General features: G+C 41.2%; 1 protein-coding gene across 1 annotated transcript in view; it reads left to right on the plus strand.

Moving 5' to 3' along the window:
* Positions 1–22973, plus strand: part of UBAC2 (UBA domain containing 2) — a 170822-nt gene that overhangs the window by 14399 nt on the left and 133450 nt on the right. Inside the window, exons 2-4 of the mRNA XM_052650151.1 lie at positions 15607–15734; positions 18061–18180; positions 18709–18818. Coding sequence (XP_052506111.1) covers positions 15607–15734; positions 18061–18180; positions 18709–18818 — 358 coding nt within the window. The remainder of the gene's footprint in view (positions 1–15606; positions 15735–18060; positions 18181–18708; positions 18819–22973) is intronic.

Raw genomic sequence — 22973 nt, forward strand, 5'->3', positions numbered from 1 at the left:
GCTTTATTGAGATACAGTTGACAAAAATTTTATATGTTTATATCATTTGTGATGTTTTGTCATATGCATACATGGTGAACTGATTACTACGGTCAAGGTAATTAACATACCAACACCTCATAGTCATCTTTTTTGTGTGTGTGGAAACATTCAAGATCTACTATCCAGTTTCAAGTATACAATACAGTATTATTACCTATTGTCCCATGCTGTACATTGCTTAAATTTTAACCCTCATTTAAACTATAAATGAAAATTATTGTTATTTTTATTGTTGTTCAGTTGCTCAGTCATGTCCAACTATGTGACCCCCTGCACTGCTTATGTAAATCATGATTCCCTTTCCCAGACATTTTTCATAAGATTTTTATGTTACATTGCCACTGTTATCAGACATTTTCCAATGCTTATGTCACCTTAGTCCCTTGAATGTAGCATGATACAGTGGAAAGAGCACAGTATTAGTTGTTTTTTAAAGATTGATGATGCAAGTTAGTACTTCCAGTCTTATGGACCCTGCAACAAGGAAATTTAACTCTTTGTTAAATTTATTAACTTTTTGTTTCTAAGACTTAGTGGGCTTGGTCTTCATTGTAGAAAATTTGGGAAATAAAAGGAAGAACGTAGAATTTCACTTCGCTGTGCCACCGAGAGTTCATCCCTGTTTACATCTTCAGTTCAGTCGCTCAGTTGTGTCCGACTCTTGCGACCCCATGAACCGCAGCATGCCAGGCCTCCCTGTCCATCACCAGCTCCCGGAGTCCACCCAAACCCATATCTTGGTGTTCTGTAAATTTTTCCATTTGTATGTACATAAACATATTTAAAAGCAAAATTGGATCTATATACAGTTTCATGTTCTGATTTTTTCATTTAGCCTTAAATATATTTGCCCCATCATTAATAACATAGTTAATCATGTTCAAAGCTGACTTTTAATGTTGTTTTTGTCTTGCCTTAATGACAAAACTGAAAAATACTTGCTGCCAAAAACTTCACAAATTACACGAGTAATGTAATGTAGAAAGGAATAGTCACATATTCCTCCAGCTAAATGACTATTACTGATAGTTTAATGCTCATTCTTTTAGAGTTTTTTCTATGCAAGGTCTTAACCTATGCATTCTTTCTCTCGGACACATACACACACAGAAAATCATAACAATAGCTATGTTTACATTATTATTATTGCATATTCATTATCCCCTGGAGGAGGAAATGGCAACCCACTCCATTATTCTTGCCTCATGGACAGAGGAGCCTAGCGGGCTACAATCCACGGGGCAGCAAAGAGTAGGACGTGACCGAGCACACACACTGACACACATTCGCTGTTGAGCCAAGGTGTGTGACCGGAGTAGTAGAAGAAAATAGCGCCCTGGGTCCTAAAACCTGTGCTACTTCAGGGCGTCTCCTAATTTCTTTCGCTATTTCTTCCCTACTTAATTTCACCCTCAGCTACTGCTGCTTCTTGCTTGCATCATTTTCTTCTTGGAAGTCTTCTGTTTTCTCCCCCTGGCCTCCCTCCTGCAGTAAACGTTTTGGTGCAGATGACACAGGGTGAACTTTCCGGATGCTCACTTGGCCATTCTTGTGCATAGTGAAAGACTGGATTCCTAAGTAGCTGGTGTGGGTTTCCTCTTTATTGGTGGGTTGGTCTTTGTCCCCAGGAGGCACGTACCTCCTCCGCAGGCTGCCTGCAGGCCCTGTTCAGGTGTGCAGAGCTTGTGACTAGGCTGCAGAGGTGGGGAGCAGGAGGAAATCCCCGCCTGCTGGCTGGCTGGGGGGCTCAGCTCTGTGTAACTCTCACTCTGAGTAAGGCTGCCCTTTCTCTTACCACCCACCCCCTCCCACTGATCTGTGTTCCCCAGGCTGGCACCTCCTGGGGGAGTCTGAAGATACCCGCGCTCTTTTTGAGTCCTCAGCCCTTAGACACCTCAGCGTCCTCCCAAGTACATTGCCACTTTCTTCAGAGGGCATTTCTTGAATTTTATTTTGGGGGCCAAGCCTTTTCTCCTGCCAGGGAGAAAAAATGCCAGATGAGTGGCTGTGTGTGAGAAAATGTGAGTGTGCCTGGGGGTGGGGTTTTGTGGAAGGGCCGCCCACCTGTCACGGCAAGGCAGGCCTGTGTGCCGTTTATATGGGGATGGTTTTACACAGGATGTGGGCTCCACACCAAGGGCCATTGAGACAAACGTGAGATAATAATTCCCTCGTCAGTTCTTTCTCCTCTTGACTGTAACAGAGAGAGAGTCTCAGTCAGGTGCTAGTCTGACCTGCCTTGCTGTTAGCAGCCAGTTTCCTGCTGTGGCCTAGAGAACAAGAGGCAGGCCCCCTCTTTCTGTCAGCAGCAGTGTTAGAATTTCATAAAGCGTGTTCACTTTGATAGTTATCACCTACTGAAGCCAGTGTGGCACTCACTTTGCAATTATTGCAGTGATATAAAGCTTCTGTTAAAATACATTTATTTGACTAAATCATAGTAAGGTGAGTTGAAGTGTTAGATAACAGAGTAGGTAGCACTGGGGTATAGCAAAACTTACGGTGCCAAAATGGAAGTGACTGAAGTTGGAGGACTACTCTAGATTATTCTGACGGATAGTTCTGTTTGCACATTGCTCCTTCCCAGGTCTTGGTCTTTACTGATTGCTCCCTGGACGACTTTGAAAGGAGATTTGCCTCTGGTGTTCTGAGGCCCTCTTACTTCAGTATGACTTAGGAAGGGAGGAAAAGTGGACAGGTATCGAGTCTGTCATCTTGAACTGGTGTTTCGTCTGGAGCTGTCTTTTTGGTTTCATTGCTTTTATCCAGTTCTTGAATCCACTTAGAATACATTTTAGTGTTTACAGAGTTGAAGTGGGTGTTTTGTGTTCCTACTGACCTGCCAGTCTCAGCACCAGTGGTTTAAGATGTTTAGTAGCGTCTCTACACACAAATGGATTAGGTGCTAAAAGGCTGTGTGTACAAGTCCAGACTTAAAAGACTTTCTGCTTGCTTCTCTGTTTTTTTTAAAATTAATTTATTTTATTTGGAGGCTAATTACTTTACAATATTGTAGTGGTTTTTGCCATACATTGACTTGAATCATAGACTTTCCCACGAGACAGGAGTGGAAGAGGTTCCTCGGATCATCAGACTTGAAAATCAGACTTGGGTTTCTCTGCCTTGCAGAGATGTGTTTGGTTTGTGTCTCCCGCGCCCCACCCCGATAGACCAGTTTTATGGACGTCTTTGTGGGGACGGTCACCAGAAGGCACTCACTGTCCTCCACTTGGTCACTGAGGGTATGTTTTCATCAGGTTTCCATCCAGGAGACTTATAGTCCTGAACAGTAAAGCAAGGTGGATGCTGAAGGCATCCCTCCCAGAGCCACAGGTTTCTGCCTTTTCATGGACTTCCACACATTAGCTTAACCCCTTTTCGATGAAAAAGTTTAAGTGACTTCATAAAGCACCAAGTCACCCCATTCTTGGGGGACCCCTGAGAAGTTTACCAAATAGTTAAGTAGTCAGAAATAGGAAAACCAAACTGGTAGGATATGGCGGCCACTCCTCCCAGGGGTGCGAACCACACTGGGGCTTTTGGTGAGTGTGCTGTGACATGGTGACTTGTGGGAATAGGCAGGGTTGCTGCCTTTTCGTTCCCCTCATCCCCACCCCCTGCAGCACTCGTCGGCTGCGATGCTATGTAACAGCCCACATGGCTACGCTTTGCAAGACCTGTGGTTAGTGTCTTCAGTACCTAAAAGATGCATATTTTTATTCAGGTAGGATTCACATAACATAAAAGTCACCATTTTAACCGTTTGAAGGTGTACCGCTGTTTGCTTCCGGCCCATTTACACTGTTGTGTGGTGGTCAGTCTTTAATTTTGGACCATTTCTATCGCCCCCTAAAGAAGCACAGCTCCGACTAAGCAGCCCCTCCCATTCCACCCCCCACCCCGTAATCCACTTTGATCTGCTTTCTGTCCCTGCAGTTTTGAATTCGGGCACTCCATGTGTATGGAATCATCGTGTAGGGCTTTTTGTTTCTGGCTTTCACTCAGCGTAAATTTTGCAAAATTCTTCTATATTGTAGCCTCTGTCAGTAGCATGTGTCCTTTTATGACTGAGTAATGGTCTCTTTTATGGATGTACTTCATTCTGTTTATTCACCTGTTGATAAACATTTGGGTTCTTTCCACTCTTGGCTCTTAGGGTATGCTGTGATGAATAGTCAGGTTTTTGTTTGAATATCTGTTTTCAGTCCTCCTGAGTATATAACTAGGAGATGAATTGTTGGGTCATATGGCTACCCACTCTGGAGAAGGCAATGTCACCCCACTCATGGGCGGAGGAGCATGGTGGGCTGCTGTCTGTGGGGTCGCACAGAGTCTGACACGACTGAAGCGACTTAGCAGCAGCAGCAGCAGCATGGCTACCCACTCCAGTATTCTTGCCTGGAGAACCCCATGGACAGAGAAGCCAGGTGACCTACAGTCCATGAGGTCACAGAGTTGGGCATGACTGAGTGACTAACACCAGGACACCATGATAATTCCATGTTTAACTTTCTGAGGAACCAAAAAGGTACAGGTGAAGTATTAAAAATAGTAATAGTGAAAATCCTTTTGGACCATGGACTAGGATACAAAGACATCAGATTTTCTTGTTATATATTAGAAAAACCTTTGCTTTGGAGTCAGGCAGAACAAGTTCCTATCTAAGCCCCTCTACTAACTAGCTGTGACCTTGAGGAAGTTATTGAACCTTTTTAAACCTTTTTTTTACCTAAAACATTCAGATGAGTGCCTCAGGTGCTGTGAGCATTCACTGAGGGCTTTTTCAGCGCAGTGCTTGGTATGAAGCACTCCACATCCACTGTGGTAATTCTTTCAGGACAGTACACGGTCACCGTAGCCTGGTGCTGCTCACCACCAAGGGGAGATGGCTGTGTGCCTCAGTCACGCCAGAGAGTTGAGGGACCCAAAAGGAAATGCCTCAAACTTTGGTGTTTTATGTTGTCTTTCCCATAGATGCTTTGCATTTTTATTTTAGGATTAATGTATTGCCTGTCATTCTCAAAATTTGTAACATCCCTATTTGCAAAAGTGGAAGGACCCATTGCAAAGAAGAGACTTGTTTTTAACCTTCCATTTGATCCCTGCTTGGGTTCTCCATGGATAAACCACTTCCTGGTTGCACTCACAGAGGGGCCAGCAGATTGCTAGCGATTTGCCTTGTGTCTTGCTGTGTAAGGATTTAATGACACTTTTTACTGAGTTAATAACTAGCTAAACCAAAATTATTTTTTCGAATTCTTAAAATATTTGCATAAAAAATTAAAACCTCCCATGAACAGATCACTCAGAGATTACCACTGTTAATACTTTGACAGATGCTTAAAAAAAAAACCCATGTATGAACTGGTTTTTTAAAAGTGTTATATAATAATGCTGCTAGAAATATTTTGCACTTACTACTTAAGAACATTTCTCCAAAGCATGAAATATTTTTCTATAACCTAGTTCTTAAAATTGAATATTACTCCATTTTATGGATAGGACAGTTTATTTTCCTGTTGGATAGTCATGTTCCTAGTTTTTTCACGGTTACAAACAATGTTGTGATGACTGTGTTTATACCAAAAATCTTTTTGTATATCCATGATAATTACTTTGGGCTAAATTCCTAGATGTAGATTTTTTTAAAAAATCAGAGATCTTACATATATTTTTAAAACCTTTGATCCATTTAGCATTTAATAAGCTCAGGAAGCAACAGTTAGAACTGGACATGAACAACAGACTGGTTCCAGATTGGGAAAGGAGTACGTCAAGGCTGTATATTGTCACCCTGCTTATTTAATTTATAAGCAGAGTACATCATGAGAAATGCTGGGCTGGATGAAGCACAAGCTGGAATCAAGATTGCCAGGAGAAGTATCAGTAACCTCAGATATGCAGATGATACCACCCTTATGGCAGAAAGCAAAGAAGAACTGAAGAGCCTCTTGATGAAAGTGAAAGAGGAGAGTGAAAAAGCTGGCTTGAAACTCAACATTCAGAAAACTAAGATCATGGTATCTGTTATCATCACTTCATGGCAAATAGACGGGGAAGCAATGGAAACAGTGACAGACTTTATTTTTTTGAGGCTCCAAAATCAGTGCAGATGGTGACTGCACCCATGAAATTAAAAGACACTTGCTCCTTGGAATAAAAGTTCTGACCAACCTAGACAGCATATTGAAAAGCAGAGACATTACTTTTCCAACAAAGGCCCATCTAGTCAAGGCTATGGTTTTTCCAGTTGTCATGTGCGGATATGAGAGTTGGGCTATAAAGAAAGCTGAGCGCCGAAGAATTGATGCTTTTGAACTGTGGTGTTGGAGAAGACTTGTGAGAGTCCCTTGGACTGCAAGGAGATCAAACCAGTCCATCCTAAAAGATATCAGTCGTGGGTTTTCATTAGAAGGACTGATGTTGAAGCTGAAACTCCAGTACTTTGTCTACCTGACATGAAGAACTGACTCTTTGGAAAAGACCCTACTGCTGGGAAAAATTGAAGGCAGGAGGAGAAGGGGACGACAGAGGATGAGATGGTTGGATGGCATCACCGACTCAGTGGGCATGAGTTCGAGTAAACTCGGGAGTTGGTGATGGACAGGGAGGCCTGGGTGCTGCGGTCCGGGAGGTTGCAGAGTCAGACAGGACTGAGCGACTGAGCTGAAGTACCCGCCACTCTATGTTGCACCGTCCCAGGCTGCCATCTTTTTATATCTTCATTCACAACTGCATTTACTTTCGTTACACAGGGTACCACTTTGATTTCTGTTATTACTTTTTTGTGTCTTTATTTCACTTAAAACCTACCATGGAGATGACAATCTCTTTGGACCATGAAGCTCTGTGGTCAGCCAGAGTAGGGAGCAGTTTTATTCGTAGCAGTTTATTTATTTGTCAGGGTTTGTACCTGGTCGTGCCACTCCCCGGCCATCGGTCAGACACCACGTCTTGAACAGCATCGCTGTGCCTTCAGCCTCACCTCTTACTCCATGCATTTGTACACTCTTGTTTGGTGTAAGCTGGTTTGATCTGGTAAAACTTACTTCTCTATTCTTCCCATGGGCCTTCTTTTCCGTGGTCACTCTAGACTTTTGAGGGATGATGGATAAAAATGCTTTCCTGTTTCTTCCCTGGGTGATGTTTCCGAGCTGCATTCACAAGGCTTCTTAGAAAATCCTACTGGACTCAGCTCTGGACTGTAGCTTCCCAGAATAATCTTGTCACTCACAGAGGTGGCTAGCTTCATAATGAATATTCATATTGACTCTTCCATGTTTTATTCCCAATATCCTTCACCCCTGCTTCCTGGAATCACATTCCAAAATAAACTAGCTTCCTGCTTGTCTTTGCCTTACTTTTACTTTACATGGAACTCAGGCTAAGTCATTTATGATAACGAACAGGTCACTTACTCTGAGTCACAATTTTCTCATATTCTAAATTTGAAGAGAGTACTACCTACCTCATATAAGTCTTTCCTTCACCAAATACTAAAACCCTCCTATTTGCCAGATACTGTCCTGGGTATGGAAATACAGCAATGAACAAGACAAATAGGATCCTGCCTTCGTGAATTTTACATTCTGATGAGGGAGACAGACAAAGAAGTAAAACTTTCAAAGGAGAATTTCAAATGGTGAAAATTGCTATGCAGCGCTGCAGTCCATGGGGTCGCAAAGAGTCGGACACGACTGAGTGACTGAACTGACTGACGGAACTGAAATACAGAGTCATGCGGGAAAGCCACTCTGAGGTGCTGTCTGAGATGAGGACTGGGGTGATGAGAACAGGCTGGACGTGGGGAGAACGTTTTGAATAGAGGCAGTAATGGGTGTAAAGGCCCTGAGGTGTAGGACCTTCAGGAACAAGGTCGTTCACATAATGTGCTGTGGATGGGACTGTGTACTGCTGAGTAATCCATAAATGTTGGATAGTATTGGTAGTAAGATCAGAGCACAAGAATAGCCTGTTATTAAATGCCCAACAGTGAGTGTCCAGTTTTGTCTCGTGAGTGGACAAAAATTGGCATTGTAGACTACGTAGATAATTGTACAGTGAATTGTACATGCAAATAGAGTTGTGCAGCACGTTTTTCTTTATGTTGTGAATTACATTGGTTTGCTTTGCATTCCTGGTTTAACTTCACTTGGTTGTGACTATTGTCTTTTTTGTGTATAGCTAGATTCAACTTGCTAGTATCTTGTTGAGAATTTTGCATCTGTGTTTCTAAGAGATAATTGATCTGTTATTTTCTTTTAGTGTCTTGGTCTGTTTTTGGTATGAGTGTAGCATTGGCTTCATGAAATGAACTTGGAAGGGTTCTTTCCTTTACTGCATGGTGGATGAGTTTGTGTAGAGTTGGTTTTCTTTTTCCTTTAAGTGATTGGTACCTTTCATCAGTGAAGAGGTCAGGCCTGGTGTTTTCTATGTTGGAAGACATTTAGCTGTGAATTGTTTCATTTCTATAGGTCTTTTCACGTTATTCATTTCTTTTTGAGTGAGCTTTGATAGATTGTATTTGCCTGTTTTATCTTAAGTTATCGAATTCGTGGCCAAAATGTTGTTTCTGATATTCCCATATTATCCTTTAAAAATTGTTTATGATAAAAGTGCATACATAAGATTTAACCATTCTAACCATTTTAAAGTGTATGCTCCAGTGCATTAAGTGCATTTTGCAATGCTATAAACCCCTTTTTAGGCTCTTACTGTCTGTGGCATCCGTAGTGATGCCCCTCTCCTGTATTCCTAATGCTGGTTATTGTGATTTCTCTTTTTTTTTTCTTTTTTTCCCAATCAGTCCTCCAGAGGTGTATCCATTTTATTGATCTTGTCAAAGAGTTAGCTTTTAGTTTTATTAATTTTTTTTCCCTCTATTATATTTTGGTTTTCTAGTTCATTGATTTCTGTTCATAATTCTTTCCATATGCCTGGTGAGGGTTTAGTTTGCTTGTCTTTTTCTAGGTTTTTTAAAGCTTGTAGCCTTTGTCATTATTTGAGACCTTTTCTTTTCCTGTATAAACATTTACTGTTATAAATTTCCTTACTTTGTTTGCTACCCACAGATTTTGCTTGGCTTTATTTTTTTATTCTATTAACATATATTCTATTTTACCTTGTGACTCCCTCTTTGACGCAGATATTATTTAGAAGTATGTTGTTTAATTTTCAAGTACAGTTGACCCTTGAACAACATGCGGGTTAGGAACACTGACCCCCGTGAAGTTGAAAATCCAGGTTTAAGTCTATAGTCAGCCCTTCGTATCCATGGTTCTGCATCTGTGGATTCACCCAACCATGGATCTTGTAGTGCCGTATTATGTATTTATTGGGAAAAAAAAATCACATAGGTGAACCCTTGAAGTTCAGACCTGTGTTGTTCAAGGGTCAACTGTATTTGGGAGATTTTCAATCCATCTTTCTGTTGTTGATTTCTAGTTTTAATTTTGTGGTAGTCAGGGAACATACTTTGTATGATTTTAATTTCTTTAAATTTATTGAGATATGTTTTATGGCCCAGAATATGTTTGGTCTATCTTGAGAAATGTTCCATATGCATTTAAAAAATGTGTAATTTTCTATTGTTGGGTGGGGTGTTCTATAAATGTCAATCAGGTCACATTGATTGATACTGTTTTTCAAGTCTTCTATATTCTTACTGATTGATAAAATAGCGTATTGCAGTGTGGGTGTCTTAAACAACCGAAGTTTATTTGCTCACAGGTCAGGAGGCTGGAAGCCCAAGATGAAAGGGTTAGCGAGGCCTTTCTCCTTGGCTTGTGATGGCTGTCTTCTCCCTGTGTGTTCACGTGGTCTTTCCTCTGTATGTGTGCAGCCCTGCCCTGGCGCCTCTTCCTTCTCTTATAAGGACAGATTGGATTAGGGACACACCTTAATGACCTCATTTAATCTTAAATTACCTCTTTAAAGACCCTTTATCTTCAGTTCAGTTCAGTCACTAAGTGTATCCTCCAAGTGTATACTCTTTGCGACCCCATGAATCCCAGCACACCAGGCCTCCCTGTCCATCACCAACTCCTGGAGTTCACTCAAACTCAGGTCCATCGAGTCCGTGATGCCATCCAGCCATCTCATCCTCTTGTCGTCCCTTTTTCTTCCTGCCCCCAATCCCTCCCAGCATCAGAGTCTTCCAATGAGTCAACTCTTCACATGAGGTGGCCAGAGTACTGGAGTTTCAGCTTTAGCATCAGTCCTTCCAAAGAAATCCCAAGGCTGATCTTCAGAATGGACTGGTTGGATCTCCTTGCAGTCTAAGAGACTCTCAAGAGTCATCTCCAACATCACAGTTCAAAAGCATCAATTCTTCAGTGCTCAGCTTTCTTCACAGTCCAACTCTCACATGCATACATGACCACTGGAAAAACCATAGCCTTGACTAGATGGACCTTAGTTGGCAAAGTAATGTCTCTGCTTTTGAATATGCTATCTAGGTTGGTCATAACTTTCCTTCCAAGGAGTAAGCATCTTTTAATTTCATTTAACCTTAAATTACCTCTTTAAAGACCCTTTCTTTTAATACAGTGGAGTTGGTGGTGAGAGCTTCAACACTGAATCTGGAGGAGGGCAGTGGACATTTTGGTCCATGACACTGATTTCCTGTCTACTGTGTCACTGATTGCTGAGACAGGAGAGCTGAAGATTCCTACTATAATTGTGGATTTATCTGTTTCTATAAGTTTTTGCTTAATGTATTTTGAAGTGTTTTCTCAGCTCTCAAATTCTGTGATTCATTGTGTACTCCTCTCCATGTTTTATTATGAAAAATTTCAAACATGCTGAAAAGTTGAAGAATGGTTATAATAAACACCGTATACCTACCACTTAGATTCTACAGGTAACATTTTGTACATTTGTTCTATTAAATATCTGTTTTCTGTTTCATCAATTTGTCTTATTTTTTTGATGACTTCAAAATACGTTGTAATCACTTACTTCTAAACACTTACATGTACATGTTGTTAACTAGAATTTAATCACTGTTCAAGTTCTTTTTTTTCCCTATAAAGTAAACTTCATATGGTGAAATGTACAGGTCTTGAGTAAATCTTGCTGTATATAGTAATACTCTATACTTTCCCTGTGATGTAGGACTTCTTGGACAATTGTGTATTATCTTGTAGCTTTCCTCATTGGCTTTTTGGGACCTCATTTTTGCTCACTTAAGAGTAGAACTCAACGGTTCTCTGATTTAAGCACTCGGATCTGTATTTTTAGTGGTTTAGTCCTAGACAGAATGAAAATGGTTGAAAAAATAGGATCAGTTATTAAGTCAGTAAATAACTTATTTATTTTCAGTCTTTATTTTTAATTGTGGTAAAACATACATAACATAAAATTTGCCATCTTCACCATTTTTCGGTGTATGGTTCTGTGGCATTAAGCACGTTCACATTGCTGTGCATTTACCTCTAGAACTCTTTTCATCTTGCAAAACTGAAACTCTACCCATTAAACAGCTCCCTATTCTTCCCTCCCCCCAGCCCCTCGAAACCGCCATTCTGCTTCCTGTCTCTGAATTTGACTACTTAGATAGCTCATGTAAATGGAATCATACTTATCATTTTGTGTGTGCTTATCATTTTGTGTGTGATTTATTTCTTTCAGCACAATGTCCAAAAAGTTTATCCATGTTGTAGCATGTGAGGATTTCCTTCCTTTTAAAGACTGAATATAATTGATTATATTCCATTATATGGATATACTGCATTTTATTTATCCACTTATCCACCATGGATGTTAGGTTGCTTTCACCAGTAGTGAGTGAGTGTCTCTTATACATTAGTCACCCTTCAGCACACAAACATGTGTTGACTGCCTTTATGGACCTGATCCTGCAATAGGCATGAGGGATACTGCAGCAGTGAACACATAGACAAAATCTCTGCCTTCAAGAAGCTTATACTCGAGGTGGGAGGGGGGTTCAGGGTGGGGACCACATGGACACCCATGGCTGATTCATGTCAGTGTATGGCAAAAACCACTACAATGTTGTAAAGTAATTAGCCCCCAATTAAATAATTGAAAAAAAAAAAAGAAGCTTATATTCTAGTGGGGACTGAGGATGCGAGATGGGCAGTACCCAAAGAAATGTATTTCTTGATTCCAAATTGTAATTTTTCTCACATTTTAGTGTTTCTAGCCTTGGGTTGTATTTTACAATTGGTGCCATCTTAGAATTACATTTGACAGTGTTTCTTTTTTAGTAACACCTAAAATAATGGTGTATCTTACAGTCAGTTTGAATCATAGATTTGATGAATCACTATTTAATAAGTCACTTGTTGGTAAGTGCTATGAAAAAATAAACTAGAACAAAGGAGATACAGAATCACATGGGGTGGCCGCAGAGAAGATGACATTTGAGCAGAGTGTGTGTTCAGTATAGGTATTTTTTTCATAGCAGGACTTCCTACCTGAAGGCCATAGTGTGTTGGTTACCACTCTGTTCTCACTGTGGACTAGTAACAACTTATGGACTGGTTGGTGACCTTGAGTGGCACTGGCAGAGAGGCTAGAGCCTTGGTAGGTGGGGTGGCAGTGGGCTTAGAGAACACTCTGCAAGATGGGTGTAGATCTTGCAGGCAAGTTAAGGGCGAAGGTGACAGGATTTCCCAGCCTAGGAACTGGCAACGTTTCTCCTACCGCTCACAACAGAAACTTTGGCGGCATCTTTGATTTATTTCTCCATTTGCCCATGCCTTATACCCCATTAACCAGCAAATCCTGCTTGCTGTACCTTCAAAACATACGCCAGTTCTGACCACTTTCACTACCCCAACCCAAATCACCCTGGTCCAGGCTGTGATCATCTCTTGTCTGGATTATCATGGTGGCCTCCTTACTGGTCTCGCTTCTTGTCCACTTGCCTTCCTATGGGGTATAGCAGCCAAAGCGATCTTTTGAAAACACGTCTGATCGTGTTATCATCTCCTTAGCCTCCCCCAGAGCATCCTGCCACTCTCCGAGGAAAGGGTAAAGTCCTTGTGGCCTCTAAGGGCTCTCCACTGTTTGCTCCTCAACTTCTCTGGGCTTATATCCTGCCTGTCTGCTCTGCAGGCATTCTGCTCTTGGCCATCCTGGCAGCCTTACTTCAGCGTATGGAGCCTGTTTCTGTCTCACAGCCCTTGGGCTTGTCTTTCCCTCTGCCAGAAACACTGCTCCCCAGGCACCTGCTGGCCCCACGTCCCCAGGCGTCTGCTCATACCTCACCTTGTCAGAAGGGCCTTGTAAGCACCCTGTTCTCTCCCCGACAGCACTGTTTCCCCCTCCACCAGGGCAGGCTAGTTAGTTAGGCTGCTGCAGCCAACAGCTTTAAAACGTCAGGGGTCTGCAACCACAAGCTTTGTTTCTCACTGATGGCCTCCCTCTCTTGTGAGTCACCTGGAAGGACCTGTCCCACCCTGTCTTCCATGCTGGGATCCGGCTCATAGCCGAGCCTCCATCTTGAGCACTGGCCCAGGTTAAGGACAGTCACTGGCTGTCCGGTGTTTGCCTGGGAGTGACGTCTATCATGTTGGCCAAAGTGGGTCACATCGCCATGTCCCACTTCAGTCAGGGGCGGGTGTGGGTGGGCAGCAGTCCTGTCTCTTACCTGGAAAGAGAGCAGGAAGTCCATGGTAGGTCACACAGCCTCGCTCTTTACCCTGCTTAATTTTCCCATACCATTTATTTCTGTCATGATATGTATTTAGCTCACTTTGTGTATTTTCTTTTCTCCGCTGTCTAGACTGTAAGCACCACAGGGGAGGAGCTTTGTCCATCATCTGCTACTGTAACCCAGGGCCTCGGGGTGATGCATGGTCCCCAGCAGCAGGAGCTTGTTCACTGTAGAGATATGAGTGAGGACACCAGAGCAGACTGTCCACTTATTCATATGGCGACATGTAAGCCACTGCAGGAAGGTTACTGGAGAAAAGCAGTAGCGTTGCTGCTCCGTGGAGGTGTCCGTTTGAGATCTGAGACCTGAACCTACAGTGGTTCCTACAGGCTGCAAGGAAGAAGCAGGAATAAATTGTGGGGCCCATTTCACAAGCATAGATGAAGTCCAGGGTCAAGAAGGAAACCTTCAAGCTGCACCTTTATCACCCATGCTCCATCCTCAGTTCTGTCTGAATGGTAAGGGAGGAGCTTGCCGCAGTCATCACCTGGGATGGTGATTGTGGTGGTTGGAGCAGTTTTCCCTGCTTTCATTCTTTAGTTCATTTACTTCTCATAGGACTTCTGAGGGAGCTTCTCTTATCTTCATTTCACAAGTGAGGAGAACTGCGGTTGAAATAGCGCTCGATAGAATTGGTCAGGCTCACAGCTGTGTGCTTCCCTGTACGTTTGAGTTCCTGGGCGGTGGGGGCTCCATTTTCTAGTGGGTGGGGAGCTCTGTTAGCTTTATTCCCTGGAGCCTTGATTGCATCTTGGTGGTGGAGGCAGTATGCAGTGACTTTACCCGTGGTTTGAGTTTAGCTGTTGGTAAGACCTTACCAGAGAGGAAATAGTTGGGCTATTTTTATATACGTAAACAAGTGCGGTAACCACACCACCAACTGTGACCAGTGGATTCATTCCCAGGGAATTTATTATGAATACCGTTGAAGTGGTCTTGAGTGTTGATGATCTGGATATTTCATTCCCTCAAGGAGCTGTGCTAGGCTTTATAGCCAGCTTTCAGAAGCATATAGAAGAGAATCATATTAAAGATTGTTCCTTGGGAACCTTTAATGTAGTCAGGAAGGCAAAGTTCCAGAACCTGACTGGTAAAGTATTATCTGGAGACAGGTGCAGGGTGGGGGAAAAGCCCCCCCTAAAATGGGAGAGACTGATTGGAAGGAAGTGGAAACCGAGTTGTCGTTTGAAGGCTGCATGAGATTCAGACAAGGCTCCAGGGGTGCCTATTGTGGAAAATCTCAGCAGGCCACTGCAGTCATCCATGTTAGCACTTTTAACCGCTTCTTAAATTTCCCTGGTGGCTCAGATGGTAAAGAATCCACCTACAATGCAGGAGACCTGGGTTCGATTCCTAGGTCAGGAAGATCCCCTGGAGAAGGGAAGAGCACCCCACTCCAGTATTGTTGCCTGGAGAATCCCATGGACAGAGGAGCTGTGTGGGCTGCAGTCCGTGGGATTGCAGAATTGGACACAACTGAGCAACTTAAATTTCTTAAATGTTTATGTATGTGAATCCCAGTCACGCTCAAGAGCTGACTGGTCAGTTTGATAGAAAGCATGCCTCTCTGTTTCTTTACACTTCAGTGGCTGCTTTTCCGAAAGGTAGTCTATGAAAGTAAACTTGATTTGGTTTCATATAAAAACCAGATGACAACGAAGCCCCGTCAGCAGATTCCATGCGTTTCCCAGCGCCCTTTGATCACTTACCTCTGCAGGACGATATTTTGAAAATGTATGTTTAATAAGAATTAAATTCCAGAGCATGTGAACTTTGTCTTTATTCTAATTCAAAAGAAGTGAATTCTCTTGCTTTTCACTCCTATGGTCTTTAGAATCTTAGGGACAGGCGTTCTGAAAGCCGTGTTGTTTTCCCCCCAGACAAGGCACCTGTGTCCAAGAGTCTTCTACTGGTACCCAGCACCCTGTCCCTCCTGCTGGCCCTCGTCCTGCCGCACTGTCAGAGGTTCTTCGTGTACGACCTGCAGGCTGTCAAGGACGACTTCCAGGTGAGCGCTGCTCCACTGGCCCCAGGAGAGGAGACAGCAAGCCTCTTGTCTCCGATTTGCCCTCCTTTCTGCCAGTCTCAGTGTCTCATAGCCTCTCAGTTTGTAAGAAATATTTATTATTACTATCCCGTTAACAAGTCACTTTTCCAGTTGTATTTATTGATAATTTTCAGCAAAGCAGATTATAATGAAGCAGTTGCAGTATTTCCAGTTTCCTTTTGCACTTTTCAACTTCACCTTTTACTATGGAAATACGATTTTTAATTTCAAGAGATTTAAACGATGTTAAGTCTGTTTTGTTGGTGTGATTAGTTTGCATACTTAACATTTGCAGAAACTTGCCTCAGTTTGAGCATCTGTTAGATGTGCTAAGCTCTCTCAGCTCTAGCAGATTGTGAGTTTGTGAATTTCTTTTATGGTGGTGGTTAAATCAATAGGAAGTTTCTCTTGGATTTTTGCTCCACTCTCCCCAAATCTCTACGTATTCAACACCCAGGAAACTCTCAGAGGCCTGTCCTTTTAACGGTTTTATGGAGATTTATTGTGCAGGTGTGGTAAGTTGCTTCAGTCATGTCTGACTGTGATCCTGTGGACTGTAGCCTGCCAGGCTCCTCTGTCCATGGGGGTTCTCCAGGCAAGAATACTGGAGTGGGTTGCCATGCCCTCCTCCAGGGCATTACACAGGCAGGATTGATTATGTCACAGGCCATCTGTTAGTTGACCCACCTTCCAGCTCCTCTACCTCCCTGAGGTCAGGGCGTGGGACTGAAGGTTCCAACCTTCTAATCACAGAGTAGGTTTCCTGGAAGCCAGTCCCCATTCTTAGGTGCTTCCAAAAGTCACCTCATTAATCTGACAAAAGACACCGTGATGGCTTTCTTCACTTTGGAAATTCCAAGGGCTTTAAGAGTTCTGTGCTAGAAACAGGGGCAAAGACCAAACATATATTTTTAAATGTGTATGTGTGTGTGCGCGCGTGCGTCTCAGTCATATCCAGCGCTTTGCAGCCCCATGGCCTTTATTGTAGCCCACCAGTCTCCTGGAGAGCGGGTTGCCGTTTCCTTCTCCAGGGGATCTTCCTGACCCAGGGAGCAAACTTTAGTCTCTTGCATCTCCTGCACTGGCACGTGAATTCTTTACCAGCTGAGCCACCAGGGAAGCCCCATTTCTAATTTATAAATCACAGTATCACAGAATGTTAGTGCAAATTATGGTTATAATCTGCCACCTTTTCTTTGTTAAATTCTTGATTAGCCATTTTAAGCATGATAGTCCATTCTTTTCTTAAAAAATGTTTTAATTTTTCATTTATTTGTTTTTAGGGGCGTTTCTCTAGTTGCAGCGAGTGGGGGCTCTCTCCAGCTGCAGTTCTCGGGCTGCGCGTTGCAGCGGCTTCTCTCACTGGAGAGCAGGGGCTCTGGGGCACGGGGGCAGTTCTCGGGCTGCGCGTCGCAGCGGCTTCTCTTGCTGGGGAGCAGACGCTCTGGGGCGCGGGGGCTTCCGTCATTGCAGCTTGCAGCCTCAGTGGTTGTGGTGCACTGGCTTAGTTGCTTCAAGGCATGTGGGGTCTTCCTGGATTAGAAATTGAACCCACCTCTCCTGCATTGGCAGGTGTGTTACTCCATTCTTGAGCGTGACACTTTTTCTTCATAAGGATGTCATTAATGCCGTTGCTCAGGTGGGCTTCACCAGGTCCCTATTACTGAGTTATTTATCTACACTACTGCTTTCCGTGGGAATATCGTAGAGCTTCTGTTATGATTTCAGTTGCTATAATGGAATGATTCTTAACCCTGTCCATGCAGTAGAATCACCTACATAACCTTTTTTCTTTCTTGATGCCCAGACCTTGCCCTAGACAGCCGAGTCAGAGGCCTAAGAGTTGGTGTACTTTTTAGAAAGATCCCCAGGGGATTCTAGCATCTGGCCAGCCCTGAGAAACACTGCTGTTAAGGGAGTGTCAGGGCCCTGTGGCCCCGAGTTGGCACCTTTCTGATCATGGGGTGGTGTTACTTTGGTTCATCTGGCTAAGTTGGCACCGGTCCCATTTTCCTGGACCACTTTGTGGGCGTCTGTGCTCTAGGGCTGGGACCTGCCTGGGTGGAGAACAACCATCCTCTGTCCGAGAGTGAGAATAGCTCCACTCTCCTGCCAGAAACTCCTAGAGCTGCTACAGAGATGGAGAGTTTCAGTTCTGCCTTGGTAAATCTGAGCTTAGAGTGTTAAAAATAAGCAGTCTGAAGTAAACATGATAAATTTGCTAACGTAGAGACCCCCAACAGAGCTTACTCATATTTGTTATTCTTTTTTAATTCCTCATCTATAGATCTGGAGGTTGATTTCTGGAAGAATAATTTGCCTTGATCTGAAAGATACTTTCTGCAGTAGTCTGCTTATTTATAATTTTAGGATATTTGAAAGAAGATATGGAAGCAGAAAATTTGCAGTAAGTTTTTATGTATTTTCCCTTTGTTACTTCGGTTACAGGGAAAAGATACTTGTTTTCTTATTTTTAAGTAGTTAGCTTGGTGTTATTTTTAACAGTTGTCTTTTTATTACATAATCCTCTGTCTGACTTGGAGCATGGACATTAACCAAATAAAAATTTGAAATTGAAGCCCTTAGCATAATAAAATAATAATAATGGTGAAAGTAGATAATAATATCAGTGCAAGTGGGCAATAACCACTTTAATTAGGACTTTTAATACACTTCTTATCACTTAATTTGCTTAATGGTTTGTGCATTACTTATAAAAATAAATCATACTATAAACATCTTTTCTTCAACATACTTAGAAATTATGGAAGTTAATAACATTTGATCAGTACGGTTTTAATCCCTCATTTTGAGAAGTCTGTTGGAACAAAAAGAAACTTTAAAAAAATATGTGTAAACCTGAGTTGGTTTTAATTGAATAAAGGTTATTTTTAGAAGACTCTTCCCTCTAATGTTCTTCCTGTTTTGTTTTTAGTCCTTTTTGCTGGGCTCCTGGGTTTTGTCAGCGCTGGGTGACTTCATCCTTGTTGAAGCTGTGCGGCATTCCTTTGGTGTCACTATGGCCAGGAATTTGCCTTCTGGATTGTAAGTAGCTCCTAAAGATTAGCTTAAATCATAACTATGTAAATCTGATTTAAAGCATTATTGTACATGAAAGTCAGTAAAAGAATATTTTAAGATTTTAGACGTAGTAAAAATTGATTTTCTATGTCAAAAATCCAGTGTATACATACATTTTCATTATGTTCTTGAAGCAGATAAGATAGAGCTGAAAAATAGATTTTATTCTTAGTCTTTTTTTCAGCTTTCAAGTCTCATATTTTAGAGAATTTTAAATGAATTTTCTGTTCTGGTCCTGAAGATAGAATTGTGTTTTCATAGTTAAATTTCGTCTTTGTAACTTTAACTACCTAAACACAAAAATACAACATTTAATTAGATTCAGTTAGGAAACAGAATTAATTTGTCTGAAGTTAGGCTTCTGAAGAATGATGCTTTTGTAAAATGGTATTGTTTATAAATTTCCACCAAAAAAAAAAGAAAATCAGTATATAGGTTACGACTTTGTGACCAATCTGCAACGGGCAGCCTAACTTGTAGAGTGTTTGTGCTTTCATATTGTGTTGGCCTTCTTTAAAAACAAAATGAAAAAACATGTATTAGTTTGTGAAATAACTAGCAGCAAGGAGCAGAGTTGTTAACATATACAAATGATATTGAAACATCTCTGAATGAAGTTTCTGAGGCTGTATTTAAGAGATGAGATACTATGAAATAAAGACACCATATATTAAAAATTCATGTGTACTAATTTAAGCCTTATTTTAATTTTCAGTGTGTGTTTTTGAGAACTATTAGGCTATGCAAGTATCTTGATCCAGCTTCACTTTGGATCTGTATTTTTAAAATACAGCTAGTGATCTAATAGCGCTCACACTTACGTCATTAATACTTAACAGTTATAGTGGACTTACTGAATTACTGGCATGAGTGTCGATTTTTAGTTGTCTGATGAATGTTTAATTCTGAATAATCTTTTAGTGGAGACAGATAAAGTTCTGTCTCATAATTACGCAGTTTTTGAGCTTCATGGGTTGTGACTGCAGTTAGATTAAGAAGTTCAACTATTCTGCTATTGTGGAAGATGGTGTAGTCATTAGGAATGATGCTGTATTGATTCAGAAAATAAGCAGCATTACTGACTCATTAGTTTTTCCCAGACATTTCTCATCGAGACCAATTCTTTTGGTTCTTTCTAAGACCTATTGAGTTGTGGAAAGGTTATGCATATCATGTATGTTTGTGTTAGAATAAATTTAGGGGGTAGGTAGTTATTTGATTATTATTTACGTTGTCCTCTTGTGAGGACTTTTTTTTCTATTGTACATAGAGTGGAGTGACAGTTATTTCTTTGTAATGAATGACATTTCTTTATGGAATCCTAACTGGTACATATAAGGAATATTGATTCAATTTTGAAGTTGGGGATAATGTGTGTGTATGTGTTTAACCAGTTCTTAAGCCAAGAAGGCATTTGCCTGTTTATATCTTAACTGATAGCAAGAATTGCAAATTTGAGTAAATTGAAAAGTTATAGGATCCCCTTTGGAAGACTGTGGATGTTAATTCAGACATTACCTAAATGAAACAATATTTCCCTTTCTGTTATTGTATGGCTTATTTGAATCTTGATGCATTCTCAAACATAGACTTCTTGGAATGTAAATCTTTACTTCAGTAAGTAAACTTTGCGTTTTATAAATATGATGGTAGCAAAGCTTCAGAAACTCAGGAAACTTTTTGGTCACTGTGGGGTATGTGCATTATGTGCCGTATTTTCCATGTAATGTTTTTTTCTTTCTCATCAGTGCCAAATTTATCTTCACTCCCAACAATTCTTCACTTCTTATTTAATTGTGTCTCTCTCTTTTTAAAGCTCACCACTATTAAAACTATAAAGGTCATCAGTGACCCACTGATTTCTGAAGCCAATGGCCTATTTTCACTTGTCTTATTTGACCTTTCAGTAGCACACTATATGCTTTTGGCATCCCATTATTTCATGAAATAACCTGCTCTCCTGAGTGCTAGCATACTGCTGTCTCCTGGTCCTTTTTGACCTTATTTATTACTCTTGGCAGCTCCTTTCTCACACTTACGCCAAAAGCTTTCTCTGCGCTATCTTGTCCAGTCTCATGACTTCAGCTATCGTTCACATCTGTTGTTTGTGTCCCAGTTCTCTATTTCCAGTTCATATTACTTTCCTGATCTTTACTCGTATTTCCTAATGACTTCTAAGACTCTGAGAAAATCCGTCGTGTAGAAGCTCTCACCTCCTGTGGTCACCTCTCTTTCTGTGCTCTCATCTCCTCCTCCTTCTGTACTCTTTATTTTAATTAAAGGCATTTCCATCTACACAGTCATCCAGGCTGGAACTCTTTCCCCTTTTCTCGTCATTGGAGTGGGTCACTGGGCCTTATTCGTTCGAAGTGCTGTGTAAATCATCCCTTCATTATATGTTGTCATTATCTCAGTCTTAACTAATCTTTAACTTTTCTTGCCTAGATTTTTATAATGATTCTCTAACTAGTCTACCTGTCCCCTCCAAAGCATTTCATGCATTATTTTCAGAAGTTGTCTTTCTAAAATAGAAGTTTGACCATACCCATCTTCCTTTTAAAAACCTTTAGATCCTTATTTTCTTCAGAATAATAATCAAAACTCCAAGATGGCATCAAGGCTCTCTGGAATAGTGTGAATGGCATAGGCTTTGCCATCATGTAGACCAGATATAATTGAGGTTTCCTCGCTCTGACATGTGTTGTGTGTCATCTTGAGCAAGTTACTTCTCAAGTTATCTTTCCTGAGCTCAGTTTGTAGAAAATCCTCATATGTAAATTGGGGGATCTGTACTTGACTGAATTAAATAACCTATGCAAACATCCTAGCAGTAGTAACTTCCCCATCCCATATGTGTGTGTGTGTATATTCTTTTTTTTCCCCCCCTTTTCCTTCCAAGCCCTTATAATCTGACCCCAATCCAGAGTTTCCCATTGGTCATTCTTGACCTGCTGTGTATTTGTATTCTTGTATCTGCTTGGTTTTCTTTCTGCACCCTGTTGTCCTTCAGCAGGATTATTCATCCTTTTATGTATAGTCCAACACATTTATTAAAATGCCTGTTAGTGTTGATTGCTTCACATCATCACTGTCATTATCTGGGCCTCCTGTGCCACCCTCCTAGCCCACTGAGGGCAGACCAGCTTTCTGTTATGTACTTGCTGCCTCACCCTCAGTGATGTTGAAGGGGTAGCTTTGGTTGTAGTGTAGCCCTTAAGACTGTGAGGTGAGGTCTTTGAACCACAGACATGTTCATCTCTTTTTCTGGTGCTTTACAAAGAAATTATATGTGGCATGTAATAGATTCTCATGATTGTTACTTGATAATCAGACAACGCAACCATTAGGTTTTGAAAGTAGCTATATATATTAGTTTCTTCCAGTAACCCATGCTTATCACACACCTGTCCTTACTTACCTATTATTTTTTTTGTTAGTATTTGTATGTGGATGTTATATATTGTTTCCCAGAATCAAATCACTCCAGAATAAGTGGAATTTGAAGTTTTACATATCATATTAAAGTGTTTCTGATTACAATGCTGAATAAAATTATTTTTAATTAACTGTGTTTTAGATTATCTGTTTTATTGTGAGAACCGTGACATACATTTTCGCTTTTTTGACTTCGTGTTGATAAAGACTTCAGTTGTATCATGTGCTCTCAAATTCTTCTCATCAAGAAAAGTCATTGCAGAGAAGTTGCATTTAATAAATTATGTAAGAGCAGATTAATCTGTATAGGTGAGTAGGCTGTGACTGTATAGCACATATCAAATAGAGGTTTCTCTTGTTTCAGCAATATTCACTTAATGATATTTAAGTCTCTTGCTCACTTGACTAATAAAGCTAAAAAATTCAAGTGGTTTTCTCTCAGTACCATCTTGACTCCTTTTTGTTATGTAGCTATGAGAATGTTTACATTCTGTGAGCTTGTTTGCTTTTTACTGTTGAAAAATTGGTGGTTGACATGAAAGGAAAGCTAAACTTGGTTTCTAATGCTGGTGCTTTAGCTGAGCAAGTCACATAACCTCTGTGGACCTCATTTTCTTTATATTTAAAGCAGAAGGACTAAACTGGAAGACCATCTAAGAGATCTTCTGGTATGAAAATGCTATT

The sequence above is a fragment of the Budorcas taxicolor genome, chromosome 12 (assembly GCF_023091745.1).
Source record: "Budorcas taxicolor isolate Tak-1 chromosome 12, Takin1.1, whole genome shotgun sequence".
NCBI lineage: Eukaryota > Metazoa > Chordata > Mammalia > Artiodactyla > Bovidae > Budorcas > Budorcas taxicolor.